Source organism: Astyanax mexicanus, chromosome 19 (genome assembly GCF_023375975.1).
Source record: "Astyanax mexicanus isolate ESR-SI-001 chromosome 19, AstMex3_surface, whole genome shotgun sequence".
Taxonomy (NCBI): Eukaryota; Metazoa; Chordata; class Actinopteri; order Characiformes; family Acestrorhamphidae; genus Astyanax; species Astyanax mexicanus.
Genome location: NC_064426.1, coordinates 642,571 through 660,396, shown reverse-complemented (window position 1 = coordinate 660,396; position 17,826 = coordinate 642,571). Strand labels below are relative to the sequence as shown.

General features: G+C 42.3%; 1 protein-coding gene across 2 annotated transcripts; it reads right to left on the bottom strand.

Annotated features, from left to right (window-relative positions):
• Nucleotides 1-11,391: 11,391 nt before the first annotated feature.
• LOC103026168 (golgin subfamily A member 5) lies at nt 11,392-17,343 on the bottom strand. Of its 2 annotated transcripts, none has more exons than XM_049467778.1 (7): nt 17,039-17,343; nt 15,460-15,614; nt 14,076-14,344; nt 13,514-13,714; nt 12,422-12,559; nt 11,988-12,081; nt 11,392-11,633 (listed from the first exon to the last, which is right to left on the bottom strand). In XM_049467778.1, exons 1-7 carry the CDS (start codon nt 17,127-17,129, stop codon nt 11,586-11,588), a joined length of 996 nt encoding a protein of 331 aa, XP_049323735.1. In that variant the 5' UTR covers nt 17,130-17,343; the 3' UTR covers nt 11,392-11,585. The 2 variants fall into 2 exon arrangements, with proteins under 2 accessions (XP_049323735.1, XP_015464088.3); XM_015608602.3 differs by having other exon boundaries at nt 15,460-15,617; nt 17,039-17,342.
• Nucleotides 17,344-17,826: the final 483 nt, after the last annotated feature.

Below are 17,826 nucleotides of genomic sequence, written 5' to 3'. Positions count from 1 at the left end.
TGACCAGAACATTTATTTATTTATTTATTTATTTTATAAATAGTCTCTCTCAAAAGTTCTAAAATAAACCAAAAATAAAAGCAGGAGGTGATACAGCAGTCTGACCGAGACGGTTCATGGTCTGTGGAAACACCCTGTCTAAACTGGTTAAACTGGAGTAAGAGAGAGAGATATGCTCTAGCTATTGTACTGTTGGTCGGTCTATATGTTTATTATATTAAAGGTGAGGTGCTAGACTAGTACTGTCTGTGTGTTTATTATTATATTAAAGGTGAGGTGCTAGACTAGTACTGTCTGTGTGTTTATTATTATATTAAAGGTGAGGTGCTAGACTAGTACTGTCTGTATGTATATCTGCTACATAACGTTAGAAAATAATAGAAGATATGATGAGACAGGTGATTTCCCACATTGTGAGCCGATGCCCTGAAAAATATATTGTTTTCCTGAGGATTGAGTAGTGAGTAGTAGTTCCTGCTTTTAGATATTTAGTAAAATAAAGTAAATAATGCAGAACGCAGCTGTGTGAGGTATTATTTTTAGTAAAAAAGTTTTATTTTCTTATTTACTGGGAAAAAAATGTTTAAAATCAAAGTAATACCCCCCTCTCTGCTTTAGGTAATAGTTTGTGTGGGTTTTTTATGAGTGCTCAGGCAAAAAAAAACACTGTTCTAGAACACTTCTAAACTGCAGAACCCCAAAGTAGTTGTGCACTACATACAGAAATAGGTGACAGTTCTTTATGTGTTGATTATTCTGGGATGTCTCAGCTTTGGAAAGCCAAAAATTGTGAACGCGTTGTTCGACATCAGGCTGCTGATCCCTGCGTGATGGTTTTCTCATGCTGGCCCGGGTTCTGTCCGGATGAGGGTGGACCGGCGGTGGTTTTTCACTGTTTTGCGAGTTCATGTTGTTCTGCTTGAGTAGCTTCATTAAGCGACGGGGGAAAAACGGGTCCAGGGTGCTTTTCTCAACACAGGAAACGAGCGCTGGGGTTTCGGGGCGAGTGCCAACCACAAAGACATCGAGAGAGAGAGATTTACTCCGGTTTACTGGTAGAGAATCGCTGATTCACAACATGCTGCTGACAAGCGTCTGGAAGCCGGACAGCGTGCAGTCTTCAGGGAGAGGTGTTTAGGTGTTACGCTCATTCTCGCGCTCGGCGTTTTTGCGGTGTGTGTGTGTACGTCGTTGGCCTTGGTCGGTCATGCTCAATGACATCACAGGAACGTGAGGTGGCCTTCTTAGACTGTTTCTAATTTCTCTCGCGGAGGCTTTCCACTCCCTCACGCCGCTGGATTAGCGCTCTCAGCTCGTATAAGGGAAGTCTTCCACGCTCGGCGGCGCGGTGTTGGCGTACAGCGCTTATGAATCATAGCTCTTCCTGGCATTGTGCTGGGACTTCATTAAAACGTGGAACAGCGAGGCCGACGTCTTATTCGAAGGTTCCTGTGCCCGAAGTTTCCAAGTGCTCCAGTGCTTCAGTGGGAAACGTCTGCAGGACCACTTTAAGCCCATGAACTGGCATAGAGTTACCTCGGGGGTGCTCGAGTAGCCCTGGAGCCTGACGAGTTGCTTGACGTGAACAGCAGTTGAGTTGCTCGTACTGTATGTGGCGTCTGCACGCCAAGCTGGTGCAACAAATTCAATGGTCTGGAAATGAGGTGTGTTCAGGTAAATTTCTGGCGTATTGCTATCTTCGTAACAGAACACACAGCTGCTCTACTGACTGAATAAAACTTTGACATTAATTGATATCTTGGCAACGCAGGCAAGCATACACCTCCACTCACTACACACATACGCAGCACAGCAGTGCACAAACCCAACTTTTACATCAACAATAAACAGAATAGTAAATAAAATAACATTGCTGTTCCCGTAAATGAGCTGCTGGAGCTCCTTCACAGCGTCAACCAGCAGCTCAGTTTCCTCTGCTGAGAAGAGTTTGTTGAACATGTCCAGGTAGCTGCACCGTTACAATAGCAATTCACCAAAGTCAGAGCTCACCTGATTCTACTCTTAAAGGGGATGATGAGGAAGAGACACTCTGATTGGTTTATTTTACGTTACGCCCCAAAATTAATTAGCCACACTGGGCAGAACTGGGCAAGATGTACTTCCCATCATTATGATAGCGAAGAGGCACACAGAATGTACACAGACCACACCTGTAATTATTTATGTATCTGCCTGAGACATGCTGAGTTTTGCCTATATATATATATATATATATATATATATATATATATATATATATACAGTATGACTGGCTGTATATAACAGTAGTAAATGTGCTGAGCTGATACTCCCGCTGCTGCTGGACGGATTCTACTGTGGAACAAACTTTCAGATTCCACTCAGATGGAAAATAAAGGGTGAAATGTAGCGTTTCATACAGAACGACTGCAGAGGAGGAGGAAAGTGTGTGTGTGTGTGTGTGTGTGTGTGTGTGTGTTACTGTAAGGGGTATTTAGTTTCAGATTAAATTGTTAACCACACACACAGCTGTGAAGCCGAGTGCTCGGCTGATGCTAATGAAAGTGGAACTATCTTTAAATGATGAAATGTTCATCTCTCTCTTTCTCTCTCTCTTTCTTTCTGTCTCAATCTCTCTCTCTCTCTCTCTCTCTCTCTCTTTCTTTCTCTCTCTCTCTCCGCTGTGTGCTGATAGTGTTAGCAGGCTGGGATGTTGGCGTTCATTTCTGCATTTTCCCCTTTAATTTCTACTGTACCAAAAGTATATGGACACCTGCATATCTGGTAAATAAAGGGTATTAGTGGGGAGTTTATCAGGGTTAAAGCACTGATCAGACACTCATAGATATAAAACAGGTCTAAAACTGATTTAATAATTGTTAGTAACAAAAACAGACATTATCCAAAATAAAAACAGTAGATCTACAGGGCTATAGGACAGATATTGCCAGTTAAAGATTTAAATATTATCTAATCACATTTGTAAAGATGTGTCTCGATCTAGATTCTTACAGATACCACAGCAACCCTTACAGACACCATAGCAACCCATGCAGAGATCACAGCAACACACACACAGATACCACAGCAACCCATGCAGATACAATAGCAGCCCATATACAGTAGACACCACAGCAACCCACACAGATACCACAGCAGCACATATAGAAACTATAGCAATGCATACAGACACCACAGCAACCCATACAGAAACCACAGCAGCCCACTCAGATACCACAGCATTGCATAGAAGCCTCCTGAAATACCATATCAACCAGCAACTGCGAAATAGGAAATAGGAAACATAGCTGTGAACCTCACAACTCAGAAAACACACTTTTACAGGGTATTATCCTGCTTTTGTTGACAACCATGACAACTCATAGACCAATAAGTGTATGTAAATTGCTGTTTTCCTGGTTAAATGTTCTTCAGGTTGGTGGAGAACCTGCTGTAGATGGTTCTCTTTACTTCTCTAATTGAAGAACGGATGCTAACTCAGAGGAAAGCCGATAGTTTGCAGGAGTTTAGTGTTTGTAAGATGCATGCGTTCAGATGCATGAATCACAATAATTACCGTAATTATTTTATAACCAGTTCCTGTCGCTGTTTACCGCGACTCTCAGCCGAGCCGTCAGACGAGACAAACTCCAGTCTGGTTCTGATCCGTTCAGAATCACGCGGAGAGAGGAACCAGAGCTAATCGCTAACAGCAGAAATGCTGCCTTTAGGGGGATAAATGCACTATAAATGGCACAGCTGTGAATGACTCTACTCGATGGTTAGTTTATATCACAATAAAACAAAAGCTCAGTTAATGAGACACGGACCTGTCGCAGTTATTGCACAGATATCATGAGTACAGCTCTTATATAGAGGATATATTTAGTACTGTCAAAAAAATAAGTTTACTGTACTTTACTGCACATATTGCTGAGCTGACAGTGTTCCTCATACCACCACAAGGGGTGCCTGACAGTTGTATGTGTTTCCTCTATAAATTTCCCTATACTCCCCTATACCATCTATACTACCCTCTACTCTATATAATTCCTATACTCCCCTATACCATCTATACTACCCTCTACTCTATATAATTCCTATACTCCCCTATACCATATATACTACCCTCTACTCTATATAATTCCTATACTCCCCTATACCATCTATACTACCCTCTACTCTATATAATTCTTATTCTTCCTATACTACCATCTACTCTTTATGATTCCTATACTCACCTATTCTTCCTATACTCATCTATACTACACTATACTCCCCTATATTCTATATACTTCCTGTACTCCCTATACTACCATTTGCTGTATATACTCCCTATACTTACTACTTTATATAATTCTCCCCTACAATCTCTATACTCCCTATAGTACCCACTACTCTATATACTTCCTTTACTCCCCTATACTCCATATACTACAGTGTTATCCTGGGGTGCAATTCACCCTTGTCCACCAATACTACCCAAGAAGAGAGGGAGTCACACCATTCCAATGAAAACAGAAGAAAAAAGAGTTTGGGATAATTATTCTTTATAATTTAATAAGTGTCTGTTTATTTTACACCAGTAAGAACTGAGAGTTTTCTATAAAATCCAAAAAGATGATGAAGCACATAAAACACTTATCCTTTTTGGGAGATGGAAGTGGCATGTTTTTGGAACTTTGTTACTAACTTATTATGGTAAAAATAATGTATGGTAATGTATTTTTGGTTCAGTATGACGGATGCCGATGCTAGCGCTAACAGAAATAGCAGAGAATGTCTAAAACGGGTTATTTATTTTAGAACCAGCTCCAAATGCACATTCTCTGCATCATCATGGTTTGGAATGCTCTGGCCTAACCCCTGTTCCTAGAACTGAGACGTATATAACTCTGACTTTTCCTATGAAATTTAAGCCCAGCAGGGTTTAGGCAGGCCAGCGCACCGGGCACGGACCCCTAAGCAGAACACAGGCGGTCTCAGGTTGTAGAACGTGGTGAGGACACTGGCTTTACATGTTTATTTTAGGAAATTACTACACATTTTTAACTGGAAAGGTTTTCTCTATGATTTAACACATAAACTGTAGTGAAGTTCTCATTCAGCAGCTATAAATATGCTAAGTTTGATTTAATGCTGGGCAGCTAAAGGCTAACGGCTCCTGCTCCATCAGGGTGGGTGTAGGTGTTTCCAGGTTCAGAAACACATGGAGCAATGTTCTGCAACAGAGCTGCTGCAGCTGAACTGTGCTTGTTGGAAGATGGTGATATCACCACTAACAGCACCCCTACCACCAACACCACCACCAGCATCACCAACACCATCACCAATCCTACAACCAACACCACCATCACCAACACCAACACCCCTATGACCCCTACCAACACCACCATTACAAACACCCCAATGACTCAAACCACCAACACCACCACCAACTCCATAATCACCAATTCTACCAAAATCACCAACATCACCACCATTTTTACCAACATAACCACCATTACCAACATCCTATTAATAACACCACTCCTACCACTATCACCACTGTCACCATCACCACCAACACCAATCATACCACTATCACCACCATTACCATCAACATCAACACCATTCCTACCACCATCAGCACCGTCACCATCACCACCAACACCAATCCGACCACCATAACCAACGACCTCTACCACCAACACCACCATTACAAATACCCCTACAACCCCTACCACCAACACACCAACCCCACCACTACTCGTACATCCATCACTATCCTATACTACCTTATACTCACTATACTCCCCTGTGTTCATGGAGTGCTGTTCACCCTTCTCCACCACTGCCAACAGTTCTACCCAGAGGGAGAGAGAGAGAGAGAGAGAGAGAGAGAAAGAGAAAAAGTCACACGTTACAATAAAAACAGAAGACAGAGGAGTTTGAGCAAATCAATCTTCATAATTTAATAAGCGTCTGTTCATTTTACACCAGTGAGAACAGAGAGTTTTCCCTACGAGCCACAGAGATGCTGAACCACTTTCCACACTACAGATATATATATATATATATATACCATACACTACTCTACACTACCTTATACTCTCTGTACTACCCTAATACTCCCCTATGTTCTATATAGTACCCTGTACTACTATACTTTCTATATTACCCTGTACTTCCTATGCTTCCCTATATCAACTATACTTCTCTTACTCATTCAATTTAATTTTACAAAAAGCAAAGCTTTTACAGCCCTGTTTTCCTTAAAGCATCTCCTAATCTCTCCTCATAATAGAGATTTAATGGAGTTATTTCTAGTTCTCATCTTATCAATCAACACCAGGTTTGCTAAATCAAATTTTACTGATCTTACTAACCTAAAAATGAGAAATCTTTTTTACTTTTTACTGTATTTATGTTTATTTGCATCTGTTTCAACATATGTGGTGTTTTTTTTAGGCCTAAACACTCATATGGCTGAGATAAATTATTTAGTGTAATTAGCTTTGGTGCTATAGAGAGGGTACTATATACCTATACAAACCCTATTATACCTATAGCATCCAATACTACCCGATATTATCTACTGTATACTACCCTATTCTTATATACTATAGTCTCTATACTACCCTACACTACCCTACACTACATGCACTATCTTATACACTTTAAAGTACCATATATATATATATATATATATATAGATAGATAGTTGTAGTTGGCTTTAGACTTTCAGAACTTTCTGGGCTTCACAGTCTGAACTTTTTGAGGGGTGAAAGGTTTGATGAAGGCATTAAAAACTTTATTGAAACTTTAATCGAATAGAAAACCGAGTCTAACAGCTTTAGTGCTCCTCAGCTTCAGGGAGTGTGGAGTGTTTTTGTCTGTAATGGAATAGTGTGGCCTCCTGCCTGACCGGCGAGGCTCCTCCCTATAAATCACTGCGGCTCTCAGTGACTGTGATAAACTCGGACTGTAACAGACCACCACAGAGATCTACAATAGATACACATCCAGCCCATTACTAACCTGGAACACCCAAACATTAGATTATACTGACAGATTATACACTCACACTGTGCTCAGAGAAACGAAAAATACAGTTACGGTCCTGCAGAAACAATCTGTACAGATACAGAACAATAGAACCAATAGAACCTGAGTTACTACATCATTCAGCCAAGGGAGTGTTTCATTAAATGTAACGTTGATGTTACGTTTTATCGTTTATTGTTAATTTGTAAGGTATTGTCATTTTTCAGCAGGATAATGTTCCACCAGATTGCAGCACTTCCTCGTCCTGCAGCTCTCCAGATTTATCACCAATCCAGCATTTATGGAGCAGCTGGGACTCAGCTTCAGCTTCAACCTACGAGTGTAGAGCTACAGGATCTACAGGCCCAGCTGTAGCAACATCTGTGGGTAAATGTGCTGCAGGATCCAAACAGAACCTGTAGAACCTCCAAACCCAACCCTCTCAATCTCATCTTATATCCAGCATAGAGGAACCAACAGGCACTAAATAGATCTCTACCCTAACCCAAGCCTCATTTATGACTTCAGCTCCTGGGCTTAAAGTCTTAAATAATTTAAGATTACACGACGTTATCTGAGATTAGATTTAATTAAAGTTAATTTATTTAAAATATCTCTAAATAGGTGGGATTGTGATGTTGTGATTAAATAAATTCAGATAATCAGGTTTTGTACTGTACTCACAAAGAGAGAGAGAGAGAGAGAGGTGATGTCATACACCTAAACTCCTGCTCCACTTAATGATGCTCAGAGCCAAACTCTCTCTTTTACTCTCTCTCTCTCTCTTTTACTCTCTCTCTCTCTTTCTCAGTTTCTCTCTCTCTCTTTCTCAGTTTCTCTCTCTCTCTTTTACTCTCTCTCTCTTTTACTCTCTCTCTCTCTTTTACTCTCTCTCTCTCTCTCTCTTTCTCAGTTTCTCTCTCTCTCTTTTACTCTCTCTCTCTCTTTTACTCTCTCTCTCTCTCTCTCTTTCTCAGTTTCTCTCTCTCTCTTTTACTCTCTCTCTCTTTTACTCTCTCTCTCTCTCTTTTACTCTCTCTCTCTCTCTCTTTCTCAGTTTCTCTCTCTCTCTTTTTTACTCTCTCTCTCTCTTTCTCAGTTTCTCTCTCTCTCTTTTACTCTCTCTCTCTCTTTCTCTGATGAAAAATGGGAGCTGAATAGATGCTTATCGAGTCGCTCCAACTCAAACAGCGGCGGAGCCAACTCATCTCCTCACTGCTCCATCCATCATCCACCCGCCACGTGAACGAGAGGGCGAGGGAGAGAGAGAGAGAAAGAGACGGAGAAAGAGAGAGAGAGAGAGAGAGAGAGAGAGTTGGCTGAAAGGTGTGGACAGAAGTAGTGAGATGAGCTGATGTTATGGATAAAGAACTTCATGCCTAATCTGAGACATCCTGTCCTAACGATTCCCTCTCTCTCTCTCTCCCTCGTTCTCTCTATCTCTCTCTCTCTCTCTCCCTCGTTCTCTCTGTCTCTCTCTCTCTCTCCCTCATTCTCTCTCTCTCTATTGTTGTGTCTCTCTGAGCAATCAGATGGTTGTAGCTAGACTCTTGACCTGTCTTACTCTCTCCAGCTCTATCTGTCTCCCCTTTTTTATCTCTTAATGTTTTATCTCTCTCACTCTCTCTCTCTCCCTCCCGCTCTCTCTCTCTCTCTCTCTCTCTCTGAGAGTATTGGCGGCTGAGGGTCTCTCTGCAGGTCTTTAGTGGAACTGATATCATATGTATTCTGTTATTTTGGCTCCGGGGCTCCGGGGGCAGCAGTCGGGGTTCAGCAGGAGGACACAGCGCTTCCAGCGACCGTCTGCTCGGGTTTAGAACCCCTGACCTCACGCCTGATCACGCCCAGCCACGCCTCTCACACTGTTCTCAGGCCTCGTCCCAAACGGAGTGATAGAGAGGGAGCCGGGGGTGCAGGACTTTCCCCTCCACAGCAATACCAACAAAACTCACTGACTTCTCACAGTTATATAAGTTTTATATCAAATTCATCAAAGAAACAGTATAACGGCCAGTATAGACCTAAAAACAGCCGCGTTCTGCTAAATACAAGGATATTTTTACACACACACACTGTTTAGAACAATGTTCCCCAAAAGAAAGACTCCCTCTACAGCCCATAATAAACCAGTTAAACCATTAAACCAGTTAACAAATCCAATATACAAAACAAAACCACATGATGCACACATTACAGAAACATGCCTCTATTCTACTGGCGTGGACATATGCAGATATGAACAACATAAGCTCCTCCCCACTAACTCTCTCTCTCTCTATCTTTCTCTCTCTCTCTCTCTCTCTCTCTCTCTCTCTCTTGGATCTTCAGGGTCAAACCTTCATGTTACTTCTAAACCCCAGATTTTTTTTATTTGTTTTAGGCATGACAGGAGCAAAAGGTAAGTTATTGCTGCTGCACAGCAACCACCTATCAACACCAATGCAACCATCTAGCAAAAAAGATGCAGAGCTTCCAGACCTCAAATAATGCAAAGAAAACAAGTTCATATTCATAAAGTTTTAAGAGTTCAGAAAAAAAATTTTCATGCATCTTGGCATCATGTTCTCCTCCACCAGTCTTACACACTGCTTTTGGATAACTTTATGCTGCTTTACTCCTGGTGTAAAAATTCAAGCAGTTCAGTTTGGTGGTTTGATGGTTTGTGATCATCCATCTTCCTCTTGATTATATTCCAGAGGTTTTCAATTTGGTAAAATCAAATATAAATAGATTATAACATATTTCTTGGGGTAAGCAATTATTACCTATAGCTAAACTGTTATAATACTGTTACAACAATCAATACTGTTTATTAGAATCCCAGACAATATCCGAGCTCCAGAGCCGGTGGTTGTGGGTATGTAGAGAATGTTGGAGCAGTGGAGGAGTTGTCCTGTAGGACAGATATCAGACAGGACAGTGATGACCCCTGATGACCCGGGACAGGACTGAACCTCGCCCACACAGCGCTCGGGCTAATCTGAGGTCAGGATGCCGCTCAGCGGAGCGGGCAGTGCCAGATTATACCCGCCCCTCACATCTGCTGCTGTTTTCCCACACGGGTCAGAGGTCAACCCCACTACCACGGCAACCCCCAAACAGCACGAGAGCCCCCCGACTGCCCCGCCCGGTTCTGGCCCGCTGCAGCAGGACAGGCGAGCTAAGAGCTAAACTACAACAAAAACTAACGGCTAAACTACAACAACTATCAGCTCAACTACAACAAACCTACCTGAAAAACTAAAGCAAAAACTACCAGCTAAACTATAACAAAACTACCAGCTAAGCTAAAATTAGCTGTTATGATGTTGCTAGGTGGTTGCTATGCAGTGACTAGGTGGTTATTGTGCTACCCAAGTTGATTTAATGGTGTCCACTATTTGGTAGAGTAGTAACTGCCAGAACAGCTCCAGCATAACCTAAAACCTGGACCGGAGCGATTTCAGCTGATCTGAACTGATCTATCACTTTAAAGAATCGGTGGGTTCTGGTGGGTCTGGTACTAAAGTTACACTCTGATGAGGTTCTGTTTATTGTGGCTCCTTTATAAACCAGAGGAACACCACATATCAAACAAACACAACCAGAACCGGCTGCTAAAAATACACCTCCAGACCACTGTTAGAGTGTGTGTGTGTGTGTGTGCTTTTGTATATACTGTATATTCGGCTCCTGTAACAGGGGGGTATATTATATGTATATATTAGGCAGCGAGCGAACAGTCAGCTCTGAATTTAATGTGTTGCAGAAGGAAAACGACACTAACCAGAACCAAACTGTGACGTTCTAGACAATGACTGATCAGAACATCTCCAGAACAGAGAGAGAGAGAGAGAGAGAGAGAGAGAGAGAGAGAGAGAAGAGAGTAAGAGAGAGAGAGAGAGAGAGAGAGAGAGAGAGAGAGTAAGAGAGAGAGAGAGAGAGAGAAAGAGAGGGAGGGAGAGAGAGAGAGAGAGAGAGAAAGAGAGGGAGGGAGAGAAACTAAGAGAGACATAAACAGTAAGAGAGAAAAGAAGAGAAAAAGAAAGAGGGTTAAAGGGGCAGAAAGAAAGAGGTAAAGAGAGATACTAGAGAGAGAAAGTTTAATAGAGAGTGAGAAAACAGAGACACAGAGAGAGAGAATAAAAGAGACAGAGAGAGAGAGAGAAAGAGAGAGCATGGCTCTAATTAAAACCACCTTTCTGCTACCCTATACCAGTTTATATAACTGGTCAAACAGCACCACCTGCTGGACAACACTGATATTTTAGTACAATTTTTAGTAGGTGAGTTAATTGTAATGTTATATAGAGTTAATTACAGGTAGACACTCTGGTCAGTAGGCATCTATAGGTGTCAGTTGGCTTCAGTAGGGGTTCAGTATAAAAAGCACACGGAGAGCATTAATGGAATGATTTACGATATACAGATTTTATTCTCACATTGTGTCACAACTTAGTGTACAGATATGCTTTAATTTCGTGTGAAGCTTCTTCATCAAAGACAGGATGAGAAATACAGAGAGAGAGAGAGAGAGAGAGAGAGAGAGAGAGAGAGAGAGAGAGAGAGAGAGAGAGAGAGAGAGAGAGGGAGGGATGATTTCATGGAGGCTTTAAATGTCCATCTTCATTCCACTTCCCCTGAGAACCCTAAACACAACATATTAGAATATAAAACTATATATAAAATGCATATAATAGCATTATAGTATACAATAATCAAGCATAACATTATGACCTACACCCATTATCCATTTATTTTAGCTCCACTGATCATGTAGGACATTTTGTAGTTCTATCGTTTCAGGTTGTAGTCTTAATAATGTGTTATTAATAATAATAATAATAATAATAGCTGCTCTGTGGTGGTTTTCTAGCCTGTGGGTTCTGAGTATTAAAAATGTACAGTCTGTGATTATTATTATACAACTACAGAGTAAAATATATGATCAGTGGAGCTGAAACAATAATGGATAATGGGTGCAGAAACAAGGAGGTGTGTACCGGTTGTGTAGTGAGTTTGCTGAAGAGGTCAGAGTATCTTGTTCTCCATCTGTCAGCCTCCACCTGCAGATCCCCCATCACCTCCACATCCCACCTGAGACACAGAGAGACATTATTATTATATTACCAAATATATTATCTTACCCATGTAGATCCTGAATCTCCTCCGTCTCCACAGGTGTTTAATAATTAAAGCAGCAGCTCGTCCTGCAGACGCTTCTACAATCATTAGTGAAAGTGTTTTGGGTCATTGTCATGCTGGAAGACCCAGTCTCAACCATCTTTAATGCTGTTACTGACGGAATGACTTTATCTATACACTTAGGCATGCAGACTGCTTCTTCCCCTTATTTTCAAAATAAAGGTTGATTAATTGATTGATTGATTGTTTCATAGTCATCCTGCTGCAGTGCATTGTGGGTGGTAAATCTAACCTGTTGCAGTGAGTGGCCGGGTCTTCTGGACTTGTGTCCTCAGAGTCAGAGTTCTTCTTCAGATCCGCCAATTCCTCCTGTAACCTTTTCACCTGCAGAACCAGGGCCTCCTTCTCATCAGACAGACAGTCCTTAAAACTACACACACACACACACAATTACACATACACACACAAATTGAGACATTGAGAGAGCATTTCAGCACTGGAACACTTAAATGGGGGAGATTGGGGGGCAACTGCCCCCAGTGCCACCATGGTTTTACATGTTTAATGTTGTTAAGGTGCCTCTAGAGTGGCAAAAAAGGATCAAAGTGCCCTATTGACTGTGGAAAAATGTGATCGATTGCCACTAGGCTGTCTTATCTTGTAATAAATAATGATGATGAGCCTCTAAATCAAGAAATGCTGATAATGAATCCTGATGAGTGCCATCTCTAGGTGATTTTTTGATCTTTCAGTAGTATAAGGTGCTGTTTTGAAGTGCCAGTTTGATGAAAGGTGCCTTTTTCTAGTAGAGTAAATTAGATGTGGTGTTTATAGGGTTAGTGTTCTCCTGCAGGTGAGTAAACCTAATGAAGTGCCGGTTAGCTGCCTGTTCCTTTAACGGAGAAGAGCCCACTAGAAGACTAAATGTGATGTGGTGCCCTATAGGTGACTCACAATAGAATAAACTGTATTTGTATATTTGTATAATATCTCATATTATGAGAAGCAACAACTACTCAACTAAATAAAGAAAAAGTGACTTTAAGAAGAAATGAAGATCAGTCACTCTGAAAAGAAGAATTTCAAGAACTTTGAAAGTATCCCCAAATGTAATTATCCACAAAGAGACCATTAAAAATGATGATGATGATGAAACTGGCACTCATCAGGATCGCCCCAGGAAAGGATAGAAGAGCGAGAGTTTCCTCTGTTGTACAGGATGAGTTTATCAGAGTTTTCAGCCTCAGAAACCACAAGTTAACAAACAGCTCCCCAGATAAGAGTATCTAAATACTTCACAGAGTATTTTAGTTTTGTTTAACGCTGTTTTTAAGTTACTACATCATTTCCTCATGTGTTCCTCTATGTTCTGGATCTCACGCACCGTTTGATGCAGCACATCCAGTTTCTCTGTTGATCACAGAGCCACTCGAACTGCTCCGCCATCTCTCTGAGTTTCTGCACGCTGCCCGAGTTCTCCTGCTGCAGTTCCTCTACCGTCCTCCGGTGGGCGCTGTGCTGCTCGCTCAGCTCCTCCTGCAGAGCATGATTAGCCTCCTGCAGCTCCTCCACTTCCTGAGACTTTCTGTCCAATCAGAACGAGAGAAAGAGAGAGCATTTTAAAGACTGCCCCGCCCACATATCCCACAAGTCAGTGCAGTGCTCTGTAGCTTTCATGGGACCTGACAAAAGTTATGGGACACAATACCAGTTCCTGTCCCATGATTTTTAGCTTATGCACAATACAGGCAAAAGTATTGCACAGCTGCTTATTCACTGCTTTTTATTCTGAAATGAAGGGTATTAAAAAGAGTTTATGCTGCTTTTAATGGAGTAACTGTCTCTACTGTCCAGAGAAGACTTTTTTTTTTTTACAATATTATATATCTATACTGCTGTGAGGATTTGATTGCATCCAACAACAGACCCAACTCTGCTGTTTCTACCTGGCCAGCTTCCTCTTCATGTCTTCTTTCTGCTTAGCACTGAGTTGGGCCTCCTCACGGAGCTCCGTCTGCAGGTCCTCTGCCTTTTTGACTTCATCATCGGCCTCCTGGTGCAGCTCGTCCACCAGGCCCTGCAGCTGTAACTCTGAGCTCTGGAGCTGCTGGAGTTCACAGCCCACCTGCTCCAACTGAAAACTCAACAGCGCCGCCTCCCTCGCCCCCTCCTCCGCCACAGAGACCACCCTCTGCTCCAGGAACTGGACCCGCTCCTACACACACACACACACACACACACAGTCTATATACTGTATATCATCGCTGTGCAATGACAAAAAAAACTTAGCGTAGAACGTAGAACCTCCAAACCCAACCCTCTCAATCTCATCTTATATCCAGCATAGAGGAAGCAACAGGTACTAGATCCTCCTTTCAGTTACAGAACAGATTTACCCCCCAATAAACTTATTAATAAACTCTGAGTGGGGGTGTATGGGTGGGTGGTGTGTATGGGTGGAGGTGTGGAGGTGTGTATGGGTGGAGGTGTGTATGGGTGGAGGTGTGGAGGTGTGTATGTGTGGAGGTGTGGAGGTGTGTATGGGTGGAGGTGTGTATGGGTGGAGGTGTGTATGGGTGGGTGGTGTGTATGGGTGGAGGTGTGTATGGGTGGAGGTGTGGAGGTGTGTATGGGTGGTGGTGTGTATGGGTGGAGGTGTGTATGGGTGGAGGTGTGTATGGGTGGAGGTGTGGAGGTGTGTATGGGTGGGTGGTGTGTATGGGTGGAGGTGTGTATGGGTGGAGGTGTGGAGGTGTGTATGGGTGGAGGTGTGGAGGTGTGTATGGGTGGTGGTGTGTATGGGTGGAGGTGTGGAGGTGTGTATGGGTGGGTGGTGTGTATGGGTGGAGGTGTGTATGGGTGGTGGTGTGTATGGGTGGAGGTGTGTATGGGTGGAGGTGTGTATGGGTGGTGGTGTGTATGGGTGGAGGTGTGTATGGGTGGAGGTGTGTATGGGTGGTGGTGTGTATGGGTGGAGGTGTGTATGGGTGGAGGTGTGGAGGTGTGTATGGGTGGTGGTGTGTATGGGTGGAGGTGTGGAGGTGTGTATGGGTGGGTGGTGTGTATGGGTGGAGGTGTGTATGGGTGGTGGTGTGTATGGGTGGAGGTGTGTATGGGTGGAGGTGTGTATGGGTGGTGGTGTGTATGGGTGGAGGTGTGTATGGGTGGAGGTGTGTATGGGTGGTGGTGTGTATGGGTGGAGGTGTGTATGGGTGGAGGTGTGTATGGGTGGTGGTGTGTATGGGTGGAGGTGTGGAGGTGTGTATGGGTGGTGGTGTGTATGGGTGGAGGTGTGGAGGTGTGTATGGGTGGAGGTGTGTTTATGGATACCCGCTGTTGTTTGAGTGTGTCGAGGAGCTGGTTGTGGTGGAGGCGCAGGTCTTGGCAGGTGTGCTCTTTCTGACAGAGCTGCACCGAGAGAGACTCCAGCTCTACCTGCAGCGCCCTCTCTCTCTCCCGAGAGGACAAACACTCTCTCTCCAACACTGCTGTAACACACACACACACATACACACATACACACATACAATCATTATTATTTATTAGAAAAAATCTAAATTGTTTAAATTAAACAAATTTCCCCACCTCAATCTGTCCTCATCTGTCTCCAAATAAACATGAGTCTGTCCAATCAAACGCTGTCTAATTATTTTAAACCATAAAGTAAAACAGCAGATATCAGCTCCGACACACTCGTCTATTTTATAGGCTGTTCATATTACCAGGCTGAAATGAATCAGAACGAAATAGATTATTTGCCTTAAAGTAGCACAGATTTTTAGAGGTTGTGTGGACATGTCAAATCTAATCTTCATTTTTTTGTGTTTTTGTTCATAATAAACAATCACATTCTAGTGGGGAGTGAAAATTTAGCACAACACAAACTAAACTTATTTCTAGCAGTGTGTGAAACTACCTCCACCATGTTTGGAAGCTGTACTTTACTCTGGGGGTCTTGATTACAGTAATTACAGAAATTCTACACTCAGCCCAGCTTCAGTTCTACAGTTATGTAAAGGGTAAATACCTAAAGTGAACTCATTAAAACTTATCTCTCTGCCTCCGAGGAGGAATGGCAACCTGACAGCTTTACACAGCCCATACACACACATTACACACACACACACACACACACACACACACAGACACACACACATTACACACACATTACACAAGAAATCCCATAAAATGGTCTCTTAGCAACATCCTGAATGTACTGGGTGTATTTGGGAGTATCTGGATAACATTAAATAAACATGTTTTATCTAAATTTAGTACCACGTTTCCACAAATGCTTTCTCTCAGACTCAGCACAGTGTTACTGCAGATACATATGCTTTACTTGAGACTATGGTTAATGGTAACTTGCTCTTATAGACCCACAACAGTGTCCAGGCAAGCAACTATACAACCACTATATAAGGTATAAAATAGGAAAATTATGTTTTGTGTAAAGTATTATTTTATAGTGTCTCATCTGTTGAATTTAGGTAATATTTACTGAAAATATGAAGTAAACTCTACCCAAACAAAGTGAGTGCACAATGTTGCTTTAAATGAAATATTACCTAAAGTTTTTAATATATATATATATATATATATATATATATATATATATATATATATATATATATATATATATATATATATATATATATATGAAAAACGTTTAATGACATCCAGAGTTTTATTGCTCTGGGAACTAAATCTGCTGCTGGACTTTGTTCTGATTTCTAGTAAATAGTGAAGAGCAGGTCTACCTGTCCACACCCTCCTACTGAAAACAAACCCATACAACCGCCTCCATTCATCACCACTATAAAAAAATATGTTTCATTTTCTTTAATGAAGTTTTATTCCACACCAAACCCCCACTCTGAACGATCTGATCTGATGCAGTGCTGCTTACCGTTCTCGTGGGTGAGGCGGGTACACTTGGCGGTGAGGTACTGGATCTGGCTGTAATCTTCATCTCTACCAGAGCTGAAGAATCTCCTCATCACCGTCAGCACGAGCTCCTCACCTGCGGTTCTGGAGCGACGGAGCAAAGAGCACTGCAGATACACTGATATCCTCAGACCACGACCATCCGATACACACCCTTTACAAACTCTACACTAACTCTACACACACCCCTCTCTCTGTAATCATTGCTGCATTTGTGTAATTCAGTAAGAGGGAGATGAAGGCTGGAGAGCTGAGGCGTCTGAGTGACGCTTTTCTGGTGGATTTGGACGGTGAGACCTGTCCTGGCCTGCAGCTCACGCTCAACATCCTCCAGCTGCACATACTTTCACCCACAGCTGGGAATTTCTGTCTGAAACCTGAGGAATTCACTTTAATGTAATGAAGGTGATGCTACAGGTCTAAATATCTGTGAACATGGTTTCTAATTTTAGCTACTTTAATTTTTTACCCTTTACTGATACTGATGCTTTTGTCTTCATTCCTTACTTGTGGATGTTGTGTGATGATCAGCAACCCAACTGATCCCAATTCCTTAACTTATCCCAGACTTCCCACCTCATCCCCAACTCCTCAATAATTCCCAAATCTCTAACTTATCTCCAAATATTCAACTCACCCCCAACTCAACTCACCTTGAAGTCGTCCCCAACTCATTCCCAACTCTCCAACTCATCTCCAAATATCCAACTCACCTTGAACTCATCCCCAATTTCTCAACTCATTCCCAAC

What these genes read in the sequence shown, in the direction of transcription:
- LOC103026168 (XM_015608602.3), bottom strand. Translation starts at nt 17,129, where the DNA reads ATGAGGAGATTCTTCAGCTCTGGTAGAGATGAAGATTACAGCCAGATC. An exon ending in ATGAAGAGGAAGCTGGCCAG is followed by an intron (nt 13,715 to 14,075) that starts GTAGAAACAGCA and finishes CTGATTGGACAG; the next exon opens with AAAGTCTCAGGAAGTGGAGG. An exon ending in TGGATGTGCTGCATCAAACG is followed by an intron (nt 12,560 to 13,513) that starts GTGCGTGAGATC and finishes GTGTGTGTGTAG; the next exon opens with TTTTAAGGACTGTCTGTCTG.